Below are 25,183 nucleotides of genomic sequence, written 5' to 3'. Positions count from 1 at the left end.
CCATGTGCGGGGAGGGAAACTTGAACTACAGCCCCTGTGAGGCAATGGCGCCTCCGATGGAGCTCAAACTAATGCGCATGTGCTTGTCTTTTCCGTTATTTCAACTTCAAGCCATGGCAAGAAAAAAAAAACTTTATTCTACACGACCCGGTTCGGTTTATAACACGCTGGTTTCTAAAGTGGAGTCCAGGGGTCTTCAGGGCCCCCCCTGAAGGGATTCCTATACGCCCAGAGCAAGATGAGGAATGCCCTGATTTACTTTAGCAAATAAACAACAACGAAAGTAGAAGTTGGAGTTTTCTGATCACAGCTTTCAGTCTCTGCTGTGTTGTAATTTCATCCCAGAAACAGCTTAACTCTTTTTAGACAGAGATTTAAAGGGAAAATCTGGGTCTGTGGGTCGTTGTATCCACTTAAGGACCTTGACATAAAAAAGTGTAGGTATAATTAGTAATTTATTAGACATGGGGAAGCAACCTATTCAATTAAATGGACATCTAAGGATTGATAGAAAAAACAGGAAGAGGGACTTGATTTTGCAAGGATGCTTACGTGTTATCTAACTGCAAGCTCATGTTTTTGATGAACTGATGCACAGTAGATTACACAACATGTTTTAGGAACTGCTCCATTGTTACACTTGGTATATGAGCGATTTTCAGTAATGACATTTATTAGTACAATCTACGTAAAAGCAAGAGGCTCAGTACATATACAAATAAGGAAAAAAACCAACAAAGATAACAAAGAGAATGCAGCGTTTATTAAAAGAAAAAAGCCTTTTAGTGGATTAATACTGTGGAAATGTGGGGTCTATTCTCTGTGCCCAGGCCATTAGACCTCCACAGATGTCTTTCACTGTGATACTGTCCACTTCTGATCCACTCATCTTCTCCAGAACCTGCACCGCCTTCTGAGAGTCATTGCCCAGCTTACAGATCACATACACTGGAGGAAGGAAGGAGGAAAAAAAAAAAAACACGGACAGATAAGTTGAGTCACAGCAGTGGATTAAATTTTAAACTAAATTTGCCTTTCACTGAACTTACAAATGAACTTTAACACACTTAAATCTAACTACTTTGTCATATGTTTAAAATAATGCACAGAAACAACACAATGGACAAAAAGCTACACTCAAGGGTTTCAGTGGGTACATTTATAAACAGACAAATGTTTGAAATCATAAACTGAGTATACAAAAACTGAATTTAAAATAAATAACAAGACCGTATAAAATGCTAAGATAAAACTCCACTAACCTAAATTTAGCTCATTGATATAGAAAGCTCAACACGGTGAATATCCAGAACACCACCAAAATAAGGTTTTGAATATTAATTTCTCTAAAGCAGGCCAGCTGCTCAGGTTGACCATACTTGTTTTGGAAAAGGGGTCACCTAGCAACCCCATTACAACCTTTTACTAGCTGTCCAAAATAAGCCTCCGTCCCGGCAGTATGAGACCACACAGTGGATTGTGAATATGCACAAGTGGCTCTACGTGCCTGTTTGTTTCAAACAACATACACGGACCCGAAATGGTGTTTTGATATGTTACCTGGAGGTCGGCAGTCACCTGCCATCTGCTGTTTCAACTGGCTGATTCTCTCCTGAAATAATTGGATATGTTCACTCTTTCTCTCCTCTAAACTTGAGAGTGGGATATCTGGCGGCAACATAAGGAGAATAATCACACAGAAATGGGAAAAAATATATGAAGTACAGAATTATGGCACAGTGAGACTGCTTTTTGTGTCTCCAACACTGAAAGGATACTGAGAGAGAAGGGTAAGTGGCATATGTCCACCTCCACAAGAGGGCGCACATCCAACAAAAGATGGGGCTCTGCGTTGTTTATTATCGATTGATAATCCTGGAATTATATTAAAACAGCCCTTAATGCACTCATACCATCAACTTTATGATTAGACAGAGGGGTGGCTTTATTTTTTATTCTTTTGGGAAAATTACATTAATTTATGTCCGTAGTTAAACAGCGAAAACCAAAATTAATCACAGCTAACGTTGAAATGTTGCTTGGATTTGTATTTGTGGAGTAACATGAACATTTTAGCTGCTTTTCCTTAAATCACAGGAAACAAAACTGTTTCTAACTGGAGCCCCCTTTGCACAATCTCAATTACAGCCCAATCAATCATGATCCCCATCTCTGCGCTTAATGACTCAGCGGGTTTGAAAGCGCCAATTCTACAGAAATATAAACAGATGCAATCCGCTACCACTGCTCTCAGTGCCAAATAGAACATGTTATTCTTTCCCATAGAAAATCTACAGGCACATTTTAAGTCATTTCCCATTTGGGGCTGGGTCAGCACTGAGATGTAATCAGTTTATGAATGCACATGAAAACTGAGAAAATTGTGAGTAATCATACAATAAACAGCACTAAATACAGGGAGTCACGCAACTGGCTGACTGTTCTGGAGGACACATTCCCTACCTGTACTGTGATCCTCTGATCTCTGGAGAGGAGGGTGAGTTTGCGGCACTGAAACACACGGAAAAATCAGGCAATAAGAGAATTTTTCTATGATTAGGGCATAATTACATGTTCTCTCTGCGTGTCATATTAAATGGCAAAATCCACTTGATGTAAGAAATGCGTCTTATCACTTCGAAAAGCAGCATTCCTGTGAAAACGTGCATGACTCCACAGTATGAGGCGCCCAATCAGTTCCATCTCTTATAACCAACCTTATCTGTAGCAGCAGACCCACAGAAGCTCTCATAGTCCACCAGCTTGGTTACACTGGGGTTCTCTCCACACACTGCACAGCCAGCCTGCTTGGGCCGCAGCTTGATGGACCTGAATCTGGCATCTTGTGCGTCAAACATCAACAGCTGCTGGCCGCAGGAAGCTGGAAGGCCTGGTCAAGGATAAGGCCAGTTTGTTAAAAGTATAGCCGCACAGCTTGATTCAGGGGATCAGCATACACATCTACCACTCGTGTATGAACACCATAGCAACATTCAGGTGTTTTGGTAGGAAAACAGAGGACAGCGCTTCCCTAGCTGACACATCAGAGCCAGATGAGTATCACAATGTGAGTCAGAAGGCATGACAGGGCAAGTCCGTTCTCTGATGTGAGCCTCAATATTGGCATGACAACACTGCTACCACAAAAGCTTAATGAGACAATGGCAAATGAGTTGCCAGCAGAGTCCAGAGAATACAGACAAATATATTTCTGTTTTTGCTACGTTTCATCTGACAGGAACAAAACACCCGTCCCCTATCCTTAACTTTCCTGAAATCCTTTTCAGCGGTTGACTGGTGATTCATCGCAATGACTAGGCGAACATTTTGGGTGCAAAGCAACAAAGTGGCCAAGGAAGGTGCTGTATACAATGTGAGAGATCAGAATGGAAAAGCAAAGGATACAGCCTTGTCCAGAGGCAATCTTGATGACTTCCAAAGCTTGGAAGCAGCCCATTATCCCTGGAACTTAAAGAAAAGTTGAAATGTTACTACAAACTAACATTTACTCTCTACTCTGAACAAAGTTAATGGCTTCTGGGCGAGCAAGAGGAAAAGACTCACCCACTCCTAACACCCCTCCATCAGAACAGTTGGTCACTGTCTCTGGGGGTGGGGGTACTGGGTACAGACATCTGTAGCAGGGACCTCCACGGTAGTTATATACAGTCAACTACAAACACACACACATACACAGAAATGATTTTACAAATCCTGGCCACATTGATGGCAAGAAAAGACGGCTTTCTACCTTACCTGTCCCTCCATTCTCAGGGCACTTGCTGACACCAGAGGCTTGCCACTGAGGACACAGGCGTCATTCACCAGGTATCGAGTGGGGACATTATCTGAACAATCAGCCACTATGTCGTACATGAAGTCAGCAAAGTCAAGGCGTCATAATAGAGTTTATCAATATAATAGATTATTTGTAAGGTTTCCACTACTACTACATGCATTACAATGAGAAATCATAGGAACAGGACACAGTGGATGGCAGCTGTAAGAAATATTCATGACAAAGAATTAGCCCGCATCAGATCTGTGTAACAGATGTAGGCTGAGGACTTTGCAGCAGGATACTGTTGAATGAGTTGCAAGGCATTCTCTGGCGATAGCTGCAGGTGGTAGGGAATACACTCGACAGTGGAGTTCAACCTGCAGATGATAAGTCACGTTCAAAAATAGGAATTCATTTCTATATAATTTAACACAAAGAGATCAGTGTTACTATTGACCTTAAAAAAAGCCCAGATCTGGGCCATACTGGTGTTCCAGTCCAAACAAGAACAAATCACAAAACAACAACACGTGAGCTTTGAATCTGACATGGGATCTGAGTCACATGTCAGCCCCCTCCCCCCTTAATCCTGGCTGTCGCTCAACTATCAAATAGGTGACAAAACAAATAAATAGTGTATTATGCAGGCAACAAAATTTATTAATAAACAATGAATAAAAGAAGGAAGAGGAAGGCAGTGTGTGTGTGTGTGTGTGTGTGTGTGTGTGTGTGTGTGTGTGTGTGTGTGTGTGTGTGTGTGTGTGTGTGTGTGTGTGTGTGTGTGACACAGCATCAAAACACTGGGTACGCTTTCTGCTTGTCAGAGAAATGATGCCCCCGTGTGGCCACGGCTACACAATGTATGTGCTAACCACAGTAGGCCCACTGTGAGGGAGAAAAGCACCAAAAACAGCTGCCTCTAAAATAGCATGTTTACACAATATTTGCAGACTGAGGAGAAATACACAACCAAATATAACCTGTGGTGAGACTGGAGCGCTCCAGCATGCATTACTCAGCCACCAAAGGGTCACAAAAAGAATTTAAATGCACCAATTATCATAGTTGCTGAACATCTAATTAACTAATAACATATAATAATCATGTTTCAGTTTCTGTTTGAGCTGTTTCAGCACAAGCAGACAGGAATACATTTCTTAAATGCTCCCAAACACATTTGATCTATTAGGGGATATTGGTATAAAGGGGTTTTTGACCTCCACGTGCTGTGTACTGTCCCACACAAAGTGTAATTCTGTGTAGGATAATTAAAATGTGTACAGGTAACTATCAGTACCTTCTCACTGCACTGGCAGCAGATAGAGCCTTGGCCTGGCCCTGGTTCTCCTCCCCATGCAGCACCTGTCTGTGCAGGTTACTGAGCTCCACCTCATCATAGTCCAGCAGGCCCAGGCGCCCTGGAGAGGCACCAAGACAAAACTTGGCCATTAAATTCAAAAATTTAACAAAGTGTGCGTTCAGCAGATTGACTGGCACTTTTTAAATCTACAGTCCTTAATTGCTGCCGTTTCTAAAATTCTGCTCACCACTGAACACATTCAGTGACACTGCCCTTAAAAAGTATGCTAATATTTACATGGCTCTACACAAACGCCTCCTTCAGTTTTTATCCCGTTACTTATACAGCCAAAAGTGTAGCTGAAATTTCACTTGAGGCAAGAGGTGATATAAGTTTGACCACAAAAGAAAAACATATGCAACATAAGCAGACGATTGCTAATTTTAGATTCTACCTTAAAGGAACAGACAAACAGTTGACATCTCAACAGTTACTTAGGCTCATATGTTTATTTGAAAGACAGTTGTAGAAGGGTTAATGATTTGATTAATTGGGCATAAGGTCATGCTGTGCATTAATCAAGCAGATTACCTACCAATGCCTGCTGCTGCAAGGTACTGTGCCAGGGGGCAGCCGAGTCCTCCACAGCCCACAATCAGCACCGAGGTCTTAGATAAGTTTAGCTGACCTGTAGACAGTCAAGATGTACTCTGTCATGTTCAGTCATGCCACAAATCTCACTTGACAGAATGCTTACTGCACTGTACATCAGAATGACTCTGTCTGTATCCATCCATACCTTGTACACCCAGCTCAGGCAGAAGGAGCTGTCTGCTGAACCGCATGATGTCCTCATTGCTGAGGGCTGGTTTGGCTTTCAGTGGGGTTAGGGGTGTCACTTTGTCGTGCAGCTCCAGTGCTGAGTTATGGCTCTAATATATCACACCAGGGGACAATTATTATTATACAAGACATATGCCTCTATAATATAATTAGCTTTGTTTCTTCCTCTCTTTACAAATGTTTACCACCAATATGTCTGACACAAGGAGCTAATTTAGAATAGTGCTACACAAGAATAGATTTGGGAACACTGAAGTGGCTAATATGTTTAGCTGCCATCTTCTTTTTGCACTACTATTGTACTCTGCTTCCTGACAAGAAACTGTCTGTTGGTTTATATATACAGATCATAACGCAACATTTCACTGAGGAAGACCATTTGTAGTTCAACCATTGTTGCGTGAATGTAGAATAAAATCACTGTGAATAAGACACACGTGTGCAGCAGTGTTGATTTTAGGGTTAGGGTTAGTGTTAATCTGGACCTGCAAAGAATTTATGGATGTGTGAGTGCTTCCTGATGAATGACATAAGGAGCTACAGTAATGTCTCCATGTAATGCGCACTTGAATATTTACATCTACTCAGTCTAATGCAATGTAATTCAAACAAGCTGCTATGCTATACATTCTTCCTTCTCAAATTTGATAATGTTCAGTTTTGTTGACATGGTTGGAAACATGTGACAAGTCGTATTATATGTTTATTACTCAGGTCACAGATAAAAGTGGTGTCTTCCTCACTTCCATACACGAAGGGCATTAGAAACACCTCTCAGTGTAACGCAGTCCATCAATAGCTATGATCTCACTGTTAAAACGTGATTATAATAACATAATTAACATGTCTATGAGTGACAACAAATACTTAACATGATAACTAGCTAGCATGCTAGTTAACTCTCTATCAAGTGTCCAAGCTCATATAAAGATAGCAGCACTGAGGTTTAACGTGGACAAAAAGCAAGGTTTGCTAACCACCTGTAGCCTACATAACACTCAGAGACATTTGAATAATACTCTGCTATTATGTTATTACTATTATGAAAATAATATCTTTAGCCACAGGCCGTATATTTGGACAACTGATGTATGAATGGACGTCAGATTCACATTTAGTAAAACGATCGTACCTTTTCCAATCGAGCTAATTTCTCCTTCAGAGCAGTAATCTCTTTCTCCTGCTCCCTGAGCTGCGCTTTCAAACAGCACACCTCCTGAGACATCGCTGCCGACAAGCACAAAGAAAGTCAGAAAACGTGTAGTATCAAAAAAGATACTTTAATTCTGCTTCAGCGACAATGTTCAGTGTGTCGATAAAAGATGTTGACATAGGAACCACACGGGGCAGCAAACTTCCGGGTTGACCACGTGAAACGAGAACACGTGGTAAATGACGCAAGGCAAGGCGCTGGTCGTGCTTTAACTGACAATTAAGTAATTCAACTTTAGTAAATAAATAGATATTTAATGATATGAATCTACCCACCCATCCCCTCAGATTACACAAAGACAAAAGCAAAGCATTAGCTCCAAAATACCTGCAAGAATAATATACTGATAGATATCCCTATGTTTTTTTTTTTTTGTTTGTTTGTTTGTTTGCTTTTGTTCTTTTTTATTTTGGTTTTTTCTTTGTTTCTGTGTTTGTTTGTTTGTAAAAAAAAAAATAAAATAAAATAAAAAAATAAAATAAAATAAAATAAAATACTGAGCTCCGGTTGAAAAATGCTGAGCTGTAATTAGAAGACATGATGGGTCTGGTTGGACCATGCCTTGTGACCCCCAGGCTGTTGAAGTGTTGTTTTGTTGGTGAAAAACAGCAATTATCAAAGGACTGCATGGGGTCGCTTTGTAATTATTGTTCACAGACAGTCATTAGGTTCCACGAAACACACACACACATACACGTACACACACACAGAGCAGTATAGTGACGCGCTGTTTAAAGAGCCTCGGGTCCTCCCTCCTGCTTTTCACATGATCTGTGAGCTTTCACAGAGGAGAGGTAGGACTGTGGTAAGGAGCGACAGCAGCGATGGCTGAGCGAAGCCACGGTCCGTGTATAATGCGTTTATTTTACGCTTTGGCCATATGGATGACATACATCCACTGCTCCAATGGAATTGCCTGGACACTTGAGAAGGTAAATCAATTAAGGGAACCTGTTAACATGTTGTTGTCTTAACATATTAGCAGGTAGTCACTATTGTACATTCAGACAATCAGAAAACCGTCTTCAAAAGTGAAAGCCATTTTTAAAAAACTTCCTCCACATGCCTTGTTTTTTTATTTTTATTGTCATGTGGCTGACCTTTGATAAGGCTCTAATGATTGCTTGCAATTACTCTCAGCAAATTGTTTTTATAATTATAAATTCATCTGTGCCCAGTTTCTTGGATTATTTCGTTGGAGAAGTATTTGAATTGTAGGAAAAATAATTTAAATTTATTTCTGTTTATATTTTGTCAGGATCTGTACATGTTTCCTTTTAAGATGAAGATCGCCTGTACAAGACTACTGCTATTATCCTATAATGACAGAACATGTTTCCACACCAGCTTTTGCATGTATACATGTTCATGATATTCCAGCAATCCTCTGCACAGGTTCTTGGCTCTTGTTGTGTAATTCTCCTGGGATGCACCTGGGTATGCCTGGCCACTACTGTTCCTCATCTTTGTTCTTCTTCTCCTTTTCTCTTTGCCTAGTTGCTATGGCAGCACAGCCATCATCATTGATCCTCCAATTGCAGGTCTTGGTATTTATAGACCTTAAGTGGACCCCCTTTTAACCCTCTCTGAGCTCAGTTAGCCCCAGCTCTTTGGAGGACTATATTCAGTCTGTGTGACCACATAATTATACCATTTGCACTGTACATATGCCACTATGTAATTACCAGACTGATGCGTGAGTCAGCCAAGTATGCGTCGAACTCATACTTTGAACAGGTTTTTCAAGTGAATGTTTTTGAACAGACTTAAGGAATGTGTCCTCCCCCTGTTGTCTAAGACAGTAAAGTGAAACCAAATGAGAAGGAAGGACAAATGTGATTTCCTTTTAAAAAATCTTCATTCTGAAAATTTACATGTCCTAAGCAGTGCTAAAACAAGTATTCAGTTAATCAGTCCTTCAATTAATACTTTACTGGTTCTCGTTTCTTACCAATTCTCATTTCTTAGAAGTGATCATTTGCTGCGTTTCTCTGATTCTTGTCACTCTGAACTGAATATCTTTGAATGTGGACTTAAAAATTGCACTTTGAAGACATTTTATAGATTACACAGTTAGCTGATACATTTAACAAAAAGTAAATCAGGGTAATTTATGAAAAAATAATTGTTAATTGCAGGCCTAATCTTAAAGAGGGATTTGATTACTCCATTATACTTCTAATTTCCACCAACTTGATAATTAAGGACTACCCAGGGAGCCTATTTTTGGAGAGGCTGAAAAACAGATACACACGCTCAGACGGTGCTCTTGAACTCACCATTGTCTCTTTCCTTCCAACTCTCCATCCCCCTTGTCAGTTCAGTTTGTTACCAGGACAACCGCGGTTCTCAGCAGGTGAACTTTGAGACCAAATGAAAAAGAGCCATGGGAATCGGAGGGGTCAATATGTTTTTTTTTTTAAGCCATGACTGTAATCTGGCACACATTGAGTTGACACACAGCTTGAAACGTGAAACTGAATCCATATTGTGTTGCATAAATAGTACAAACAGGCTAATTTGCTTTACAATAATCACATTTAAAGGAGTCTATTATCTAGAGCAAAAGAGAGTGATGCCGTGTTAATAAGGGCCCTTCACTTTTCTGCCTCTCTATTCAGTAGAGCTCTGATTTACAGAAGTAGCCTTTGTGTATATTTGCAGCCATTCAATCAATGTCTATTCACAGAACTCTAACTGGCTCTTGTGTCTCTCACTGAGGAGGTGTTAGAGTGAACTTCACACCTCGTCCAAAACACAATGTTTGATAAAAACCTTACCACAAGATCAAATTATTGCTTTTTTTTCACATGAATATACTGTATGGCTTTTGTAGGTGATATTATAACAGAGGGCTGTGAATAATCCTTTTTATGATGGATTTTCTCCTCGGGTGTCTCTAGCACATCTTAAATGTTGAAATAAAAATGTCCACTGTTGTGTAGTGCTTTCCAGTAATGACACAGGATGAACTGATTGTTGTGACACACTAACATTAGTGGTTCAGGACGTTATGTGTCATCCACATTGTTGCTCAATTTAAATGCATCACAGGGAGACTTCCACTGCTCTTACTAAGAATCACTTGAACTGAATCTATGCCATGGCAGACACTAACTGAAAAAGGTGTGAACAACTCTTACTAATATTCTATGTTCATTCTCAATTTGAAACACTGTAGTCATGAACAGTGGATCTGAGTGATCTGATCACAGTAGCGTTTCATCAAATGGAGAAAACACCACACTTTTACCTTGCAATAGTCCCTTTATGCATTTTTATTTCCTCCCTAAATTTTAACTGAGCCCAATGCTATTTCTCATCCTGTTTGTATTATCTTGTTTGTTTCCCCTCGTCCTGTTCCAGCTCGAGCACCGAGCCATCACACTAACACAAGATGAGATTCGTACCGCCCTGTCTCACACTGACCTGGAGCAGATGTGGCAGAGGGATCTGAGGCCGCTGCTGGTTACCAGGTACCCAGGCTCTGCAGGCAGTCGAGCTGTGCAGGAGGTGGGTTTATCATTTACAGGACAGACCAAATCTGTGCAGTGTGTTGTAATACTCAAGGCTATTTGACGATAATTGGCAAGATACATTTCCAAATTCGACCTTGTTAAGAACATAGTCATTTAGTGGCAACTAAAGACAAAATTCAGCAGCAGATATCAGCTGATACCTCACTTGTGAGTGATCCTTCCACATTTCATGTCTTGCCCCAACATGTTTCAGTAGAAAACACATCAAAAATCACCAATGCTGTTTCATTCCTGAAAAACAGGAACATGACAGGTCTAACTCAGACTCTTGTTTTTCATAAATTTAATTACCACACACTTAAGTCAGATAATTAGTAAGGTGGTGATAATGTGATAGACAAGTAATATGTTTGTGTGTGTGTGTTCGTCTTGCTTTCAGCACATCAAAACAACCTTCAGTTCCCTCGGAGCAGGCTGGGAAGTGACAGAGGACAGGTTTGTGTCACAGACACCCTATGGCCCCCTGCCCTTCACCAACCTTATTGCCACCCTCAACCCATCAGCCAAACGCCGCCTGGTTCTGGCCTGTCACTACGACTCCAAGTACTACCCACCACAGTGGCACGGGAGGGAGTTCCACGGCGCTACCGATTCTGCTGTTCCCTGTGCCATGATGCTGGAGCTGGCACGAGCCCTGAATGAAGAACTGAAAGCTCAGAAGGTTAGTGTGCTAGCAAGTGCCTTAAAACCTGCTACAATAAGTCAAGCATTATTACTCTGTTTGCCTGTGACCCCATGTGTCCTATAGATGCCTAAATCTCTCTAGTGTGCATTAAATATGCTCTTCATTTCGGGGTGTGTATTAGCTTATGTGGTTGTGGCTAGCACTAACTTGATTTGTGGCCATGAATCATAGTGAAGTCATACAACAACAACAGTAAGATCTAGAATAACAAGGCCAAACATGTGGCAAACAAGACCAGTTCCTAGAACTGGGTGAATATCACTGTGGATTTTCTTGAACTCAAACATGGGAAACAGTTATCACTTCAAACTGAGTTAAGTGTTATTTGTTAGTTTAATTTCATAGATAAGGCTGGTGTTGTTCTATGTTTTTCCTTCTTTGTCAATAAGTCACATGAAAAGACCAAAACTAGTCATGTGTCAATCCACTAATGTGTTAATGATAGAAGGTGTCACCCAGTACAACAGTTTGGTTTAATGATGTGTTTTTAAAAGTTTGTTGACCACCATGAAGCTTTATTGCACAGAGGAACCCACAGCCGTTTATCAGGCTTTGGCTATAATGACGATCCTTGTTAATCAGATCAATTCATAAAGACCCATACCCATGAATGACATTTTCATGGCATTAAAATAGTCAAATGTAGATATCTGTGGGCAAACTGTGACTTCATTTCACCAACATTATGCTGTAAGATTTCTCACTGAGTCATTCAATAAGAGTTGGTTTTGCTGAGTAGGAAAAAATGTGCATGTGGCTTTGTAGGTGAAAGTTTCAACAAAGTTTCTCAAATATAGTTGTATATAAATTAAACATCCATAATCAAACCTCTGCAAATGTCTGTGCCCAAACTAAACTTCAATGGCAACATTTCAAATGCAAAGCTTATAATTATTGCTTCTGTCTTATGGTAATTAACACAAATTTGCCTTCAACAAAGTGTAATTGTCCCGTGCACAAGTGATGCATAAGGAATATACTTAGTATTCATGTAGCTTGTTCGTCTGAGTCGAGAGTCCCATCTATTGGGTGGACAGTGACAGGGCCTGTGACAGTGAGATCAGCCAAGGGACATGTTTATCAGACTCAGCTGTCTGTCACAAAGGTCACTGTGGGAGTAGGAATCACAGTGAATACAAATACATTAGCTGCCATGAAGGAGGACACATAATCAATATCCTACATAGAAGTTTATTTTTAAGAAAGTGAAACAAAACTAAAGAATGAAATTAAAGGTTCATGCAAAAACAGCTTTTGAAACCTTCAGGCTGTTTTTGTGTCACTGCATTCTCAAAACCACTAGAGGGCGGCAAAACTCGTGGAATGGAAACTGCAGTGGTGTTCATGACTGTTCAGTATTTTATTTTTTTACCCCCCATGTAGAGCTCCAACCCCAACCTGACCCTGCAGCTGATCTTCTTTGACGGAGAGGAGGCTCTTTTACAGTGGACCTCCACAGACTCCCTGTACGGTTCTCGGCACCTGGCCCACAAGATGGAGAGCACCCCGCACCCGCCCGGAGCCACAGACACCAACCAACTACACGGCATAGTGCGTATCAGTTCTACTCATCCCTCTGTGTGTAAACCATCTAAAGATTAGCATAATCACTTAATCACACTCAAGATCATCCCTTTGTTAGCCCACAACAATTTCAGTACAATCTGCTTAGCCCGGATCTCTCCTCTCTCTCTCTCTCTCTCTCTCTCTCTCTCACACACACACACACACACACACACACACACACACACACACACATCCCACACAGACACCTTAACAAAGGAGGCACATGTTTTAAATAGTTCTGTATTTTGAGGAGATCTCAGGGCCACCCATTTTATCATCTGGGAGGCTTGGTTGTCTTGGATATCGAACATCATTTATTATACAGCCTGTGATAACAAGATGCCCCATTAACTGGTATATGTTTCTGTATCCTAGCTATACTGAGATAGTGCAACTGTTTATCAACAAATGGAGACATTCCTGTGTGGACAGACAAGGGATTAAGCAGACAGCATCTAGTGAGAGTGTGTGAGAGTGTGTGTGCGTGTGTGTGCATGTGAACAAGCAGACGGGTGTGTCTTGCAGAGATAGTGTGATGTGTTGCACTATGGAACAAATGATGCCATGATCACACCTCAGAGCAGGGGCTCTGAGGTGTGACTGTTATGGGAGCAGGCTTCTGGTCAGGGACTTATCTACAGGATGTGCAGAGAAAGTTTCTCGTGAGAGCTCGCCACCATCGTTCACCCCCTCCACGGCTCTTTCCTCTCCAGGATCTGTTTGTGTTGTTGGACCTGATCGGAGCTCCCAGCCCTCACTTTGGCAACCAGTTCCCCAGCACAACACCCTGGCTCACCAGACTGCAGAGCATTGGTGAATGATCCAAACTCTTAACTATTATTGTGATAATATGTGGGTCTTTTTATTTTTGCTGAAGGTGCATCACAAACATCCATAAGTCAGCTATGAGTCATTGTAGTTACTAGTCGTCAATATATTAGTCATATTACAGACAGTCATCATTGTATGGAGGCTGATGTGCCAACTACACACAGTATCTTTCCATCTGTTATGACTACACTTTAGATTTTTTTTTTTAAATGTGAAATGATAGTTGTTGGGTTGTTTGCTTATGTTGCCAGCGCTGTCAGTCCATCCTGATCAAACCACACAGCAGTCCTAATGACACAGTCCATCTAATTCTTGACTTTTAATCTATCAATGCCTAAACTATCAGTGCATTTATTTTTCTTTAAACTGAACTGCACTGTTTTTACTCTTTTGTCCCATCTCATCTATCCTCAGAAAAGCGGCTCCACTCCATGAACCAGCTGAAAGATCATCCTAACAGTGTGCAGTATTTCTGGCCCGATCGACCTGTTGGACACATACAGGATGATCATATACCATTCCTAAACAGAGGTAAATACATTACCTAACAAAACGTTACAAACCCAATGCCAAAAAGGTTGTGTTAACTCTGCTGATTGACCCCCCGCCCTCTGCCTCTCTCCTCTCAGGTGTACGTGTCCTCCATCTTATCCCCTCCCCCTTCCCGTCCGTGTGGCACACGTTTGATGACAACGAACAGAACCTCGATCGCTCCACCATTCAGAACCTCAACAAGATCTTGCAGGTCTTTGTTCTGGAGTACCTCAACGCCAGACCAGCCGTATCTTCAATCCCTCCGAACCCGCAGAATGCTCCGTAAAATTCCCAGCATACTCTTCAGCAACTCTGTGTCTTTTTGATGTTTCTCTGTAGCAAAGGTCTTCAACTCTTATTTTATAGAGTGGCATTTACTGCTATTTATATGCCAACACATCTATGGCAGTAACAATATGGGTGCCAACTGCAGAAAACATTTAGCACAGAGAATATGTTAATATAAAAAAGTTCATATTTTGTCCTGTTTGAGTATATATGTAACATATTTTCATTGTCAATTGTTTAAACTCCATGGCTTCATCTTCCCTTCAAGCCCTCAGTACCCAGCAGTGAGATCAGCACACAGGATCTTCTGTGTGTTTTTTACTACAGTGCTCTCTTTATATCAGCCTAAACCCCTCATTTACCCTGAGAGGAGGCTTCTTAGTGTCAGTGCTAATGTCTAGGATCTGCTCCACTAGTGTCAGACATGGTGAAAAAGAGTTTTGAAAAAAAAAAGATAAATTGTAACTGGGAGCCATTGAAAGGCTATGATGTCCTCTATTTTGTGATTTCCCAGGAAACAAATGCATGAATGCATTGTAAGTCCGAAGTTGGTCATATGTTCTACATGAATTGCTATGGCAACAGCCTGAAAACCTTTGCTCGTAACATTCAGAATCATCTGTTATGATAAATATACACAATAAGGCCATTCACATTAATGCTAGTAAAATATACAGCGTGGGAAAGAGAAAGTGACAGCACACATGCCACAAGGTGGTTTTAGCTACAGGATATGTGACATTTCCTTTCGTACAGTAAATCTGTTCAGTGTTTAAAGAGTAAACCTTTCAGTGGCAGGACGTGGGTTTATCTGTATTATCACATCATCTTTTAGCCCTTCATATCCTGTCACCTCAGATAGTGAAGCAGATGACTTCCTGTGCTGATGTTACACGTGCCTGCCTTTGTTTATATGTCATTATTAGGCTGATCTTAATGTAGATCCCAGAATAATATACAGTGCCAAAACTGGACTTCCTGTATTTTGAGGCTGAAATAAATGTTGATTCAGAATACAAAGCAGATCATGCAGAGTTTGCTTATCTTTACAGGTCTTTTGTTTTAATGTTAGTATTTTGGGAGCCATGGGTAATGAAGCTGATCCTGTTCTGATGCTTGGTCATTATGATAAAGAAAGGTGACCTTTTCAAAGAGGAAGTGTGAACTTTTCTTCTGTTATTCTAACCTAATAGCCAAGTTTTTCCCATTTTTTGCATCAACTCCTGAGGTCTCACCCTCCGCCCCCTTCTCAGCCTTAAAGCTTGGGCCCTCTCTTCCAAAGCAAACCAAAAAGTCCTCTCCATCCCTCCGCCTCACCAGGACAACAATCCCATGATTCACTTAATCCTATCAGGGAGGACCTCCCCTGAAATTCCACACCACCCAAATCCCCTCCAATCCAGCTCACTCCCATGCAAACTGAACGTGACTCTGACTCCCCCGTTTGCTGCAATCAGAAATGTTTGCAATGCCTGGTAACAACGCATGTCAACATACTGTATATCTCTGTCTTCAAGGAGATTAAAACTATAATGCTTCAAAGGCCATTAGTCTAAAACTAAAACAGGGATATGCAGTACAGTCTCCACCCAAGCTCCAGAAAGGTGATAAATTCACGTTTTCATGCTTTCTTTAACTTGTAAACCGAGGTAAAACTTCAGTTACCTGCTTTATAGAAGCACCTTTGCCTCATTTTCTACTTCAATAAAAAAAAAAGTTTAATTAACTAAAGATTCTTATTCTGAACATGTTTTGGGTCAGACCGACCAGCATGTTCGAACAAGAAAGAAGAGAAGCAGAATAAATTGTATAGCACTGTATTGTGGCTTTTGTTTTTTGTTTTTTAAGTGTGCCTTAAAGCAAACTGATGCATTTCCCTTGTTTAATAACAGCTGAGCTTTAATCTGCAGCTGATTACAGTGCAGAGTGTACAACAGCTTCCAGCTATACAGTAGTGGAGGGTTGGGAAGGGCTGGGACTCTCCCATGAAAGGTGTGTTTCAGATTGTTGGAGCACAATAAGCCAGGAAAGGTTACTTCATGTCAGAAACCATAATAGTAAAACCACTTGAATATGTTACCTCTATTGAACAGCTCGTAATAAAGGCATATAGCTAAGACCTGCTGGAGCTGCAACACTTGCATTGAATTGAATACTTTTTAACAAAATGAAGTGTTTTTATTTTGATATTTTCTTTTTATCTAAATTAGCATGAGCATGTGTGGGGGTGACTATACTACACAGCTACTACTGAATGACTTGCAGAGAAGCAAAGCACCATCAGAGAGCAGTGGTGAGTCGCGCTCAGGTCAATGGAAAGAAAAGATAATTGCTGCTTCTGATGTTTTTCTTACGTGATGTTACATCTTGGCGAAAATATGATTCAAGAATTTCAGCGAATATCACACTAATGACTTAATGTCATGTCAGTATAAGGCAAGATCAGTGATCTATGACCCACGAACACAGACAAATAAGACGTTTGGTACACGTTGTTCAGTATTTCACTGTGACCCGTCATTTAAAATAAATCATGTTGACAGACTTACTGGACACCAATCCGTGTTTCCTGCATTTTTTTTTCTGGAGTAACAAAATATAAACTGTGCACCACACTGTTTCGTACACACGCCTCCAGTTTCAAATGAGGGCGGTGAACACACAGAAACTGCCTACATCATATGCTACATTCAGGTGCTCTCCGTGAATCTTTACTGTCTATGTTCCGGGGAATGAATTCACACTGTTCAGCTGGTTTTAGTCAGATATATTTATTAAACCTTGTGTCGACCAGTTTTGTGTTATTCAATCGAAAAGACTTTGACAGAAAAGATAACTGAATTATGATTTAAATAAGATTCTATAAGAACACACAATTGTCAAAGTCTCAAAACATAATTATTTAAACAAAAATACTGATGAGATTCAAACAACAAAACCTATGAAATGACACCGGTTCATTTGTGACCGAGAAAAACAAGTTCTGTAAGGGCTTGCTGGTTTTACTTTGCATACAATTGTCATTTCCCCCCAGTATTCCCGGCAGTACGTGAAGGCAGCATTGATCCCAGACCGGGCGGTGCGGAGATGTGGGGGATTTCAGTCCAGCCTCCGGTCATGAGTGTGCAGAGTTGTGCAGTGACTGAACACAAACAGACGAGCAGCACCGAGCAGTTATAAAGAATGTGACAGCCTGTTTATTTTTTAGTTTTATTTAAGTCTTAGATCCTGGTCGCCAATATTTTGTTTTTGTCTCTGACATTGTGTTGAAGAAGTCATGGAGCCGATAACGAAGTGGACGCCAAAGCAAGTTGTAGACTGGATGAAAGGTAGGCGTAAGTGTGGAGCACTTTGCGCGTCTTGTTAATGTACTTTTGTTTTGTTTTGTTTTTGACATAAACAGCAGCCTAATAACAACATTGCGGCTTCTCTTCATACATTTCTCTGTCTCGGCCCTGGGTCGCTCCTCGGTTATCTCCAACTAGTTTCGTAGAAACTGCTCCTGTATGACAACATACCTCCACTGAGGCGCTTAACAATGGGACTGCGTTTTCTTTGACTCCCACTTAACAGATGTTGGGCAAGTTGACCAATATCACTCAGCTGTGTTGCCTTTTTTCTTCTGCTAAACTGTTGTTTAATGCAACGTTTGAATCACAGCAATGTGTTACTCTGAGAGTCGAGCCTTACGCGAATCAGACATGTACAGTAATGTGTGATTCAGTTTCAGATACACTGGTTTCTAAAGGTTTTTTAATCGCAGAAATAAATAAACCAATAAACTCAACTAGTATTTTAACTAGTTAGAAATGACAGTGAGATCTCAGATATTCCACTCATTGGTTAAATGAAGTAATACTGATGTGTAATCAGCACTCATCTTAACTCGGACCTCAGTGTTGAAATCACTTGCTCTCTCTCAGGAAGTCCAAATTATTTGAATTCCATCTGTTATTTTACTGTCAGACCTCTGTGTTAGTCCTTTTTTAGGATCTGACACTCCATATAAACCATACCTGACAGGAATGCTTGTTATGATAATGGTACCATTACTCTTTGAGCTGAGTCTTGAGTCCAGTCACAGCATAGGTATGTCTAGTGAGGGACACCAAATGGTATGTGAAGCATGGATGGAAATAGTTGCAGTGCTGTCATTCCAAACAGAGAAACAGTGAAGTGTGTCTATATTATGCTGCAAAGGGAGTAATGGGTTGTTTATATGGTCAGCGGTGGGAAAACTCTGTTTATCTTTACTTCACTCTGAACGACATTATTAAAAAACAAATCCCAAAACAGATCAGAAGTGATTTCCTTTTAAATCTCATAATTTGTATTTCAGAGCAAGCTCTTTTGTCGTCATTTGGAACTAAAAACAGTGTTGGAGCGGCTGTAACTGCTGATTTGGGCATGCCCTTCAGTGCTCATCTATAGCTGGGAGCTAAAGGGGATTGTGGAGGGGTTAGTTTCAGTGTGTGCGGTGAGAGGAGCCCAGGGAAGGGCACGTATGGACGGAGGATTAGTTGTCTATACAGGCCCCATTCCTGTCAGTCTCCTGAAAATCTGACTCAGCGGTTGTCTCTGCAGCTCTTAACCATTGGATTTGCAGAGCCCTACAAACGTGGCAGAAGTGAACTAACTGAACTGACAGCAGAACGTTCATGGGAATGCTTCATATATCCCTTTCACATACAAGCCTGGTGCATGAATATGAGATGTTGGAACACAGGGTCAATTTGCAGTGAACCGTTCATGCTAAATGATGGGTCATAGGTGGAAACACCAGGTTATCCTGTCATTGTTGTCACTTCAGTGTTGGTTTACAACTGCAGATTCAGCACATGCAGCCTTGCAAAGTCATCCCCCAAAATTGAACTTTCCTCACTGTGGTCCAGGAAGGCTGGATAGTCACTAGCTTGGGTTAGAGGCACCATGTTTGGGTGTACACTACAATTACTTTGCAAGAAATTTGATCTGCCTTTAAGCAGTCAGAGCCACAAAGCAAATAGAGCCCTCAACTAAAATTCAAAATGCTGCAGTGCTTCTTGACATCATGATCTGAACCATTTCTCTTAAAACACTGATTGGCCTAGCTCAGTGCATGGCTAATGTCGAGGTAATGAAAATTTAGCGGCAAGTAGAGGGTCAGAAGTCTCCAGTGGTGTCCATGGAAAAGAAAAGACCTTGTGTTGTCCTCAGTGACCGCTGTACAGTACACAGCCACAACAGAGCATGTAACCTCTGGTGTTGTTTGACTTGAGAACAATTTGTGTAATCCTTTCATACCAAAGACAAGCAGTGTTAAAGTGTAGTAAACCCTTGTTGAAAAGCAGGGTCATGGCCTCATGTTGATGTGTTCACACCAATGGCAAACACGGGTGTTTCCAGAGTTGTTGTGCTAATGTTAAAGAGGTAAAATTAAAGTCCCAGTAAGAGCTGTATGCAGACCTTTGCTCTCATTTGCCTCAGGTTGTTTTCCTCAGTAAGACAGAGACCTTTTTGTGTATTGAGACAGTTGTTAATCACTTGCATTGTTCAAGGAGATCAAGCGGTTTGGTGGATGTTTATTACCAGTGAAAGGGCATTTAGTTCTTTCAATTTAAACACTGCTGTTTTTTTGTTTGGGGTCTGGAGATGCCCTGAAGCGTATTTCCTCCACCACAAGCTCTGATCTTCCTCCACCACAAGCTCTGATCTTCCAGCTGGACCTGTGGTGTCGTGTGATTGGTGTGCCATATGTCATGTGTGGAGCTACCTGGCCCTTAGGGAAATAGGCGCTTTTCTAATGACAGTATAGATGGCACAGTGCAGTATGTTTTAAAGTAAATTAATTAAATTGTCGGGGTGTGTTTGTGTGTGTGTGGGTGACAAATTAAGCACAAGTTTCAGGTTGTATTCGAAGAGCTGAATCTCTGACATTAATACACTGACCTACATACCCATGATCACAAAGTCAAAAGTTTAAGTCGTATGCTGCAAGTCATTTTCCAAATATAGTCCTGAATCCACATGGGCAATGCTTCAGCTGAGAAGGGCTGGCACTGATCGGGGAATGTTTAACTCCAACTCAGCTGAATAACTTCTAATTTACCCAACACACTTTCTTTTTTGTCCTCTCCACTTGTCCACCTTTTAGTTACTCGGAGTGCGACTGCCAAGTTTTAACAAGGCATCCCAGACATGCAAACCTGCACAACTACTGTGTGACGGAATGGCTCTTATCCAGTTATTTAACAACCCCAGGCTTTGCAGTTCACTACACACTGGATTTCCTCCAACACTTTCTCTACTTAAATACTGGCTAATCAAATTTCAAAGGCCTTGTATCTGGAAATTAATTAGGCATTAAAATTTTAGTGATGGGGTTTATTTGGAGCATGAGGTCATGATTAAAGTTCTGCTGATCTACATTTATCTCATACCCCTTTTAGATCAAACAGCCCTGTTTGGCACACATCTATGCAAGGCCCGGCTCTGTTAGCTTATCATCAGTGATGTGTATGGAGCCATAGTTGCAAATGTGTGTGAATGTTCTCCATAACCAGAAGTCTGAGATGAGTGGTCAGATGTTTTTGTTATCCCGCACATGTATATTTAATTTCATGTGGCAGCAAGGGTGTGTGTGTGTGTGGCTGAATCCTGCCTCTCAAGTAGCACCAAGGTGCCAAGAAGGTAATTAGGTTGTCAGAGAGGTGACAAACATGTGCTGGCTATGGTTTTGTCTTTGACCAATTGTGTGCTTGGAAAAATAACACCATCGTGTCTAAGTTCTCACATGACTTTGGAGATGGACACCTTCAGCAGCCTTATCTACAGAGATGATAGCAAGGTGTGGGCAATGATGGCCCATGATCCTTATCTGGCTGAAACAGGGACTTCCAAAACTGTGAGTGTAAACAGACGTTGTACAGACACCTCACCCTTATTAAGGCATCCACAGCCTCTGTGTTCGTGCCAGCTCTATCGGACGAGCGGAGGTCTATGTTTGGATAGCCTCCACAGGCATCATTAATCCAGTTTAGCAACACGTATACTGTAGAGGCTGTGTGTATATGCATCAGGGAGGACAGGTGTTACATGAATCCAAACATAGGCTGTAGGAACAACGGAAGTCTGGGTGACCCCGTCTAGTGGTCTCATTTATACGAGGAAGAAACAAGGGTGAAATAATTTATTCAACTGAAAGTAATTCTTCCGCTCAAAGTTAAAACTCCTGTTTTTGTCATTTACCAGTTTCCAGTCATCCAGCCATTCAGCCTTTAAAATTGACCTATTGTGTTCCACTGATGGGCAGATAACCATGTTACTTTTCCACAGAAAATGGCCTTTAGAGTTCAGGGGAAATGCTGTAAGAGGATTCCCCCTGGGGAGAAATGGCTGAAAGGGATTGTCATGGTTTCGTTCCTGTCGGCCCCTCCGCGGCCTGTTTCTCACACGGTCCGCTGTCCCAGCCTTAAAGCCTCAGGCGCTCCAACATATGGGGATTTCTAAAGAAATCATCAATAGTTAATGTCACCACTCCAAACAAGAGTCAGTGTGTTTTAATCACTGTTAGTGTTTTTGCATAATGGTTAGAAGTTGCTATCGGTTTGATCTTGGAGACAGTGTGTTCAGATTTGATATTGTGTTCAGACAGTGATGATCCTTTACTTTGTAGGGGTTGTGATTGTTATCAGTAAAACAATATCAGTTTACATCTGCCTGTATTTCCAACAGTTCTTCTCACAGTGCCAGTGGAGGAGACCAAGTGCCACCTCCCGTCCCAGCCACCCTGGCCTGAACCAGTACTTTTCATTCAAATCTAAAATATGCATTCCAAATCTCCCTGATGATCTCAGCTTAGCGCGACCTGCAAGCTATTTGGCCCTGCTCTGCCCTAAGAGCATTGGCGTGTGAAGTGCCATTCTTAAGCCAAGGGAGTAAAAACTCCCGACCTGGGGTGGCACTGCGGGTGCAAACGCTAATACGGGTCACATGCTGACCGACCTCTCGTGCAGGGACGTCAACGGTGTGAGCCTGGCCACGCTCGCTGGTTAACGTGATTGTGTGTCATGATTGTGCCTGTAGGCTCGCCATCACAAGCATGTGATCACAGGCACCTGATCTGTGCTGGTGAACTGGTGAAGAGAGCGAAAAAAGGAAGTGTATGGCTGTGTTGGTGCTGCTGTCAAAGCACTGCTAATGCAGTTACGCTCAAATAGCCACAGAACATGAGAGGAATGCAGTCAACTGCTGTTTTGTTTTTTTTTTTTTCCCTACCAAACTGCTCTGTGAATTAGCAGTCAAAACAGGTCACACATGTCCTTTGTTGCATTTGGGGCCACTAGTTGCTTTTAACGGATTTAAAAAGCTGAACCCAGTCGAATTGATGGTTTCCCCTCGCTGACCAAATATACACAAAGCTCTTTCATCCTGCCACCAGGCTTACACTGTAATGGAGTGCGATGTCATTATGATTATGAAGTGATCTGTAGTTTTATGAACTGTTACCCACTTTTGGGTTTAGCCGGGCACTTGGGTGGATGCCAGATCAGAGCCTGTTCAGAACATGTCCAGACTAGTCCATATTTTCCCCTGTCCTCCTCAGTGACTGACTGAATTCCTGTCTTGCTATTCACACAGTTGAAATCCTGTGGTTGAGCTTTAAAACAATTCACTGACTTGCATTTGGCAATTAGTTCTGTTTAAATTTGCATGAGATCATGGTGTTGGTATCACATTAGTACTAAACGCGGGCTGTTACTGTTTGTAGGTCTCCATGCTCGCGGTCATGTTTTCACTCACTGTGAAATGTCTTTGAATCTGTCAACTGTCTTGTTGACTGGTTACATTAGAGCGTGCTGATGGACATGGCAGCTGTAATGGGCCAGTCTGTGTTTTCACACCTTTGATGGTACACTTCATGTACCTCCACTGGATGGAGAGATGAAAGTGTTTTGGTTTTAACCAGGAAACTAATAAAAACACCAGGGATATTAAAGGGAAACTGCAGACTTTCTTTGTGGTTATTTGTGTGTTTATTTTTCCACAGCGCACAAAAGCTCATGTCTCGTTTATGGAAAGGTCATAAAGCTGATAGGTGAAGCGTCCGTGCCAAGCTTTTGTTTTCTTTTGGTTATAGTTGAAAATTACCCGGGGTGTCCTCAGAAAATTCCACAAGCACTGTGTAGGGAAGTCACGTATGCCAACTCCTGTGTGGAGGAACTGTTTCACTTGCTGTCCCTCTGGACTTCCTCGTCACTGGTCCTAACTTCAAGAAAAGCAAGCATTTGTTGTTTATTTCCTTGTTCTCTAACATACAGTTAAGTTATTAGAATACAGGTTAGTCGTGACAGATTCACCCTGATGTGCTTTGTCACATTGGAATTTGTTGTGAAACCTCTCAACTTAAAATCACCTGTTGGCTGACATTTGACAAATCTCATGTCACATCCCAGCTAATCTGGACTCGAGGCTCAAAACGCCAGTAAGTTGAAAAACATTTTTTGTTCCCTTGTTCTCAGCTCAATAGGTTTGAATTTGTTTAAGCAGGGAGTGGCTCCTGGACCTGAAGAAACAATCATGGGAGATTCAGTTTATTCTCCCTTTTGTTTCCATCAGTGCAGACACCTGGGAAAAGCCTCCCATCTGCCCTTCATCCCTGCTTGTATGTGGCGCCGTTTCCCGTCAACAGCACATTTATCATTCATAGGAACATGACTGTCCCTTTCTTGATATGTCACGGCCATGTGGAGACCCACAGCTGCCAGCAACAGTACAAACAAACCTCACCTGCACATGGGCGGTGTGTGTTTTTTGTTGTGAGGCAGGGATTAGCATGCGTGTGTGCGATTATGAAGAATCCATCATTGGTTTAGAGCATTAAAGTGAAATGCAGGGACACGTCTTTTAACACCAAAGCCAGAGAGTCAGCGCAGTAACCGCAGCACAACATACACTGTGTGAATGTGTGTCTGTGTGGCTGCGTCATAGGTGCCCTGTCCTGGCTTGCGGGTGACACACTGTCGCTCACCGCTACCTTTCATTGAAGATGACTCACCCTCCCCCGCCCGCAGCCCTCGCAGCAGGGAGAACAGGATCCAGCTGCCCACGGCCTGCAGGCTGCCTAGTGATGTTTTACATTGCATCATTCATTCAGGTGTTCACCACATTTGCTCCTTTCTGTTGTATTAAAATGTTTTGTTGATTTGTCTTTCCGTGAGTTGCAGTGCAGTGTGTGCATGTTTATATTTTTCTTGTTAGTGGGCACAGAGGATGGACAGACTAACGACGTTCTCAATCTTTTTGACCCCTGTCTCTTCCTCCCCTGACCTGGACATAAGCCAGCTATAAATCTTTGGACTGAGTTCAGGCACTACTCTTCCTCCTCTCCTCTCGCTCCTCTTTATCCTCCTCCAACTTCCCCAAACCCCCGTCACCCCCACTGCAGCCTCTTCCCACTTCCCTTGTCACTATAGTCACCCTAATTTTATTTACAGCTCTGTGTTGGCAGCCATTGTGCCTGAGAGGCTGACCACCAGTAGCTCTCTGCGTCTCCTCAGCGAAGTGCTCCAGCTGCGTTTAGCCGGGGTAGAATGCAGGCAGCGAGCTCAGATTTGCGTGTACG

The 25,183-nt window shown here is 41.8% G+C and overlaps 3 protein-coding genes across 3 annotated transcripts in view; 2 read left to right on the top strand and 1 right to left on the bottom strand.

Annotated features, from left to right (window-relative positions):
* Nucleotides 1-743: 743 nt before the first annotated feature.
* mocs3 (molybdenum cofactor synthesis 3) lies at nt 744-7,269 on the bottom strand. The gene is made up of 13 exons (XM_041060813.1): nt 7,057-7,269; nt 5,881-6,013; nt 5,677-5,769; nt 5,079-5,199; nt 4,084-4,158; nt 3,757-3,874; nt 3,565-3,673; nt 3,406-3,468; nt 2,718-2,881; nt 2,464-2,511; nt 1,779-1,875; nt 1,561-1,668; nt 744-948 (listed from the first exon to the last, which is right to left on the bottom strand). The coding sequence occupies exons 1-13, from the start codon at nt 7,147-7,149 to the stop codon at nt 791-793; spliced, it is 1,380 nt and encodes a 459-aa protein (XP_040916747.1). The 5' UTR covers nt 7,150-7,269; the 3' UTR covers nt 744-790.
* A 647-nt stretch (nt 7,270-7,916) lies between these two features.
* On the top strand, nt 7,917-15,603 carry LOC121197677 (glutaminyl-peptide cyclotransferase). The gene is made up of 7 exons (XM_041061383.1): nt 7,917-8,069; nt 10,504-10,650; nt 11,056-11,337; nt 12,745-12,912; nt 13,641-13,740; nt 14,173-14,289; nt 14,388-15,603. Exons 1-7 carry the CDS (start codon nt 7,962-7,964, stop codon nt 14,576-14,578), a joined length of 1,113 nt encoding a protein of 370 aa, XP_040917317.1. The 5' UTR covers nt 7,917-7,961; the 3' UTR covers nt 14,579-15,603.
* Nucleotides 15,604-17,698: 2,095 nt separating this feature from the next.
* Nucleotides 17,699-25,183, top strand: part of LOC121197186 (connector enhancer of kinase suppressor of ras 3-like) — a 44,926-nt gene continuing 37,441 nt past the window's right edge. The window contains exon 1 of the mRNA XM_041060630.1: nt 17,699-17,909. Coding sequence (XP_040916564.1) covers nt 17,858-17,909 — 52 coding nt within the window. The 5' untranslated portion in view covers nt 17,699-17,857. The remainder of the gene's footprint in view (nt 17,910-25,183) is intronic.

Source organism: Toxotes jaculatrix, chromosome 17, assembly GCF_017976425.1.
Source record: "Toxotes jaculatrix isolate fToxJac2 chromosome 17, fToxJac2.pri, whole genome shotgun sequence".
NCBI classification, from domain to species: Eukaryota; Metazoa; Chordata; class Actinopteri; family Toxotidae; genus Toxotes; species Toxotes jaculatrix.
Note: the sequence above shows the minus strand (reverse complement) of the source record. Positions and strands in the feature narration are given on the sequence as shown.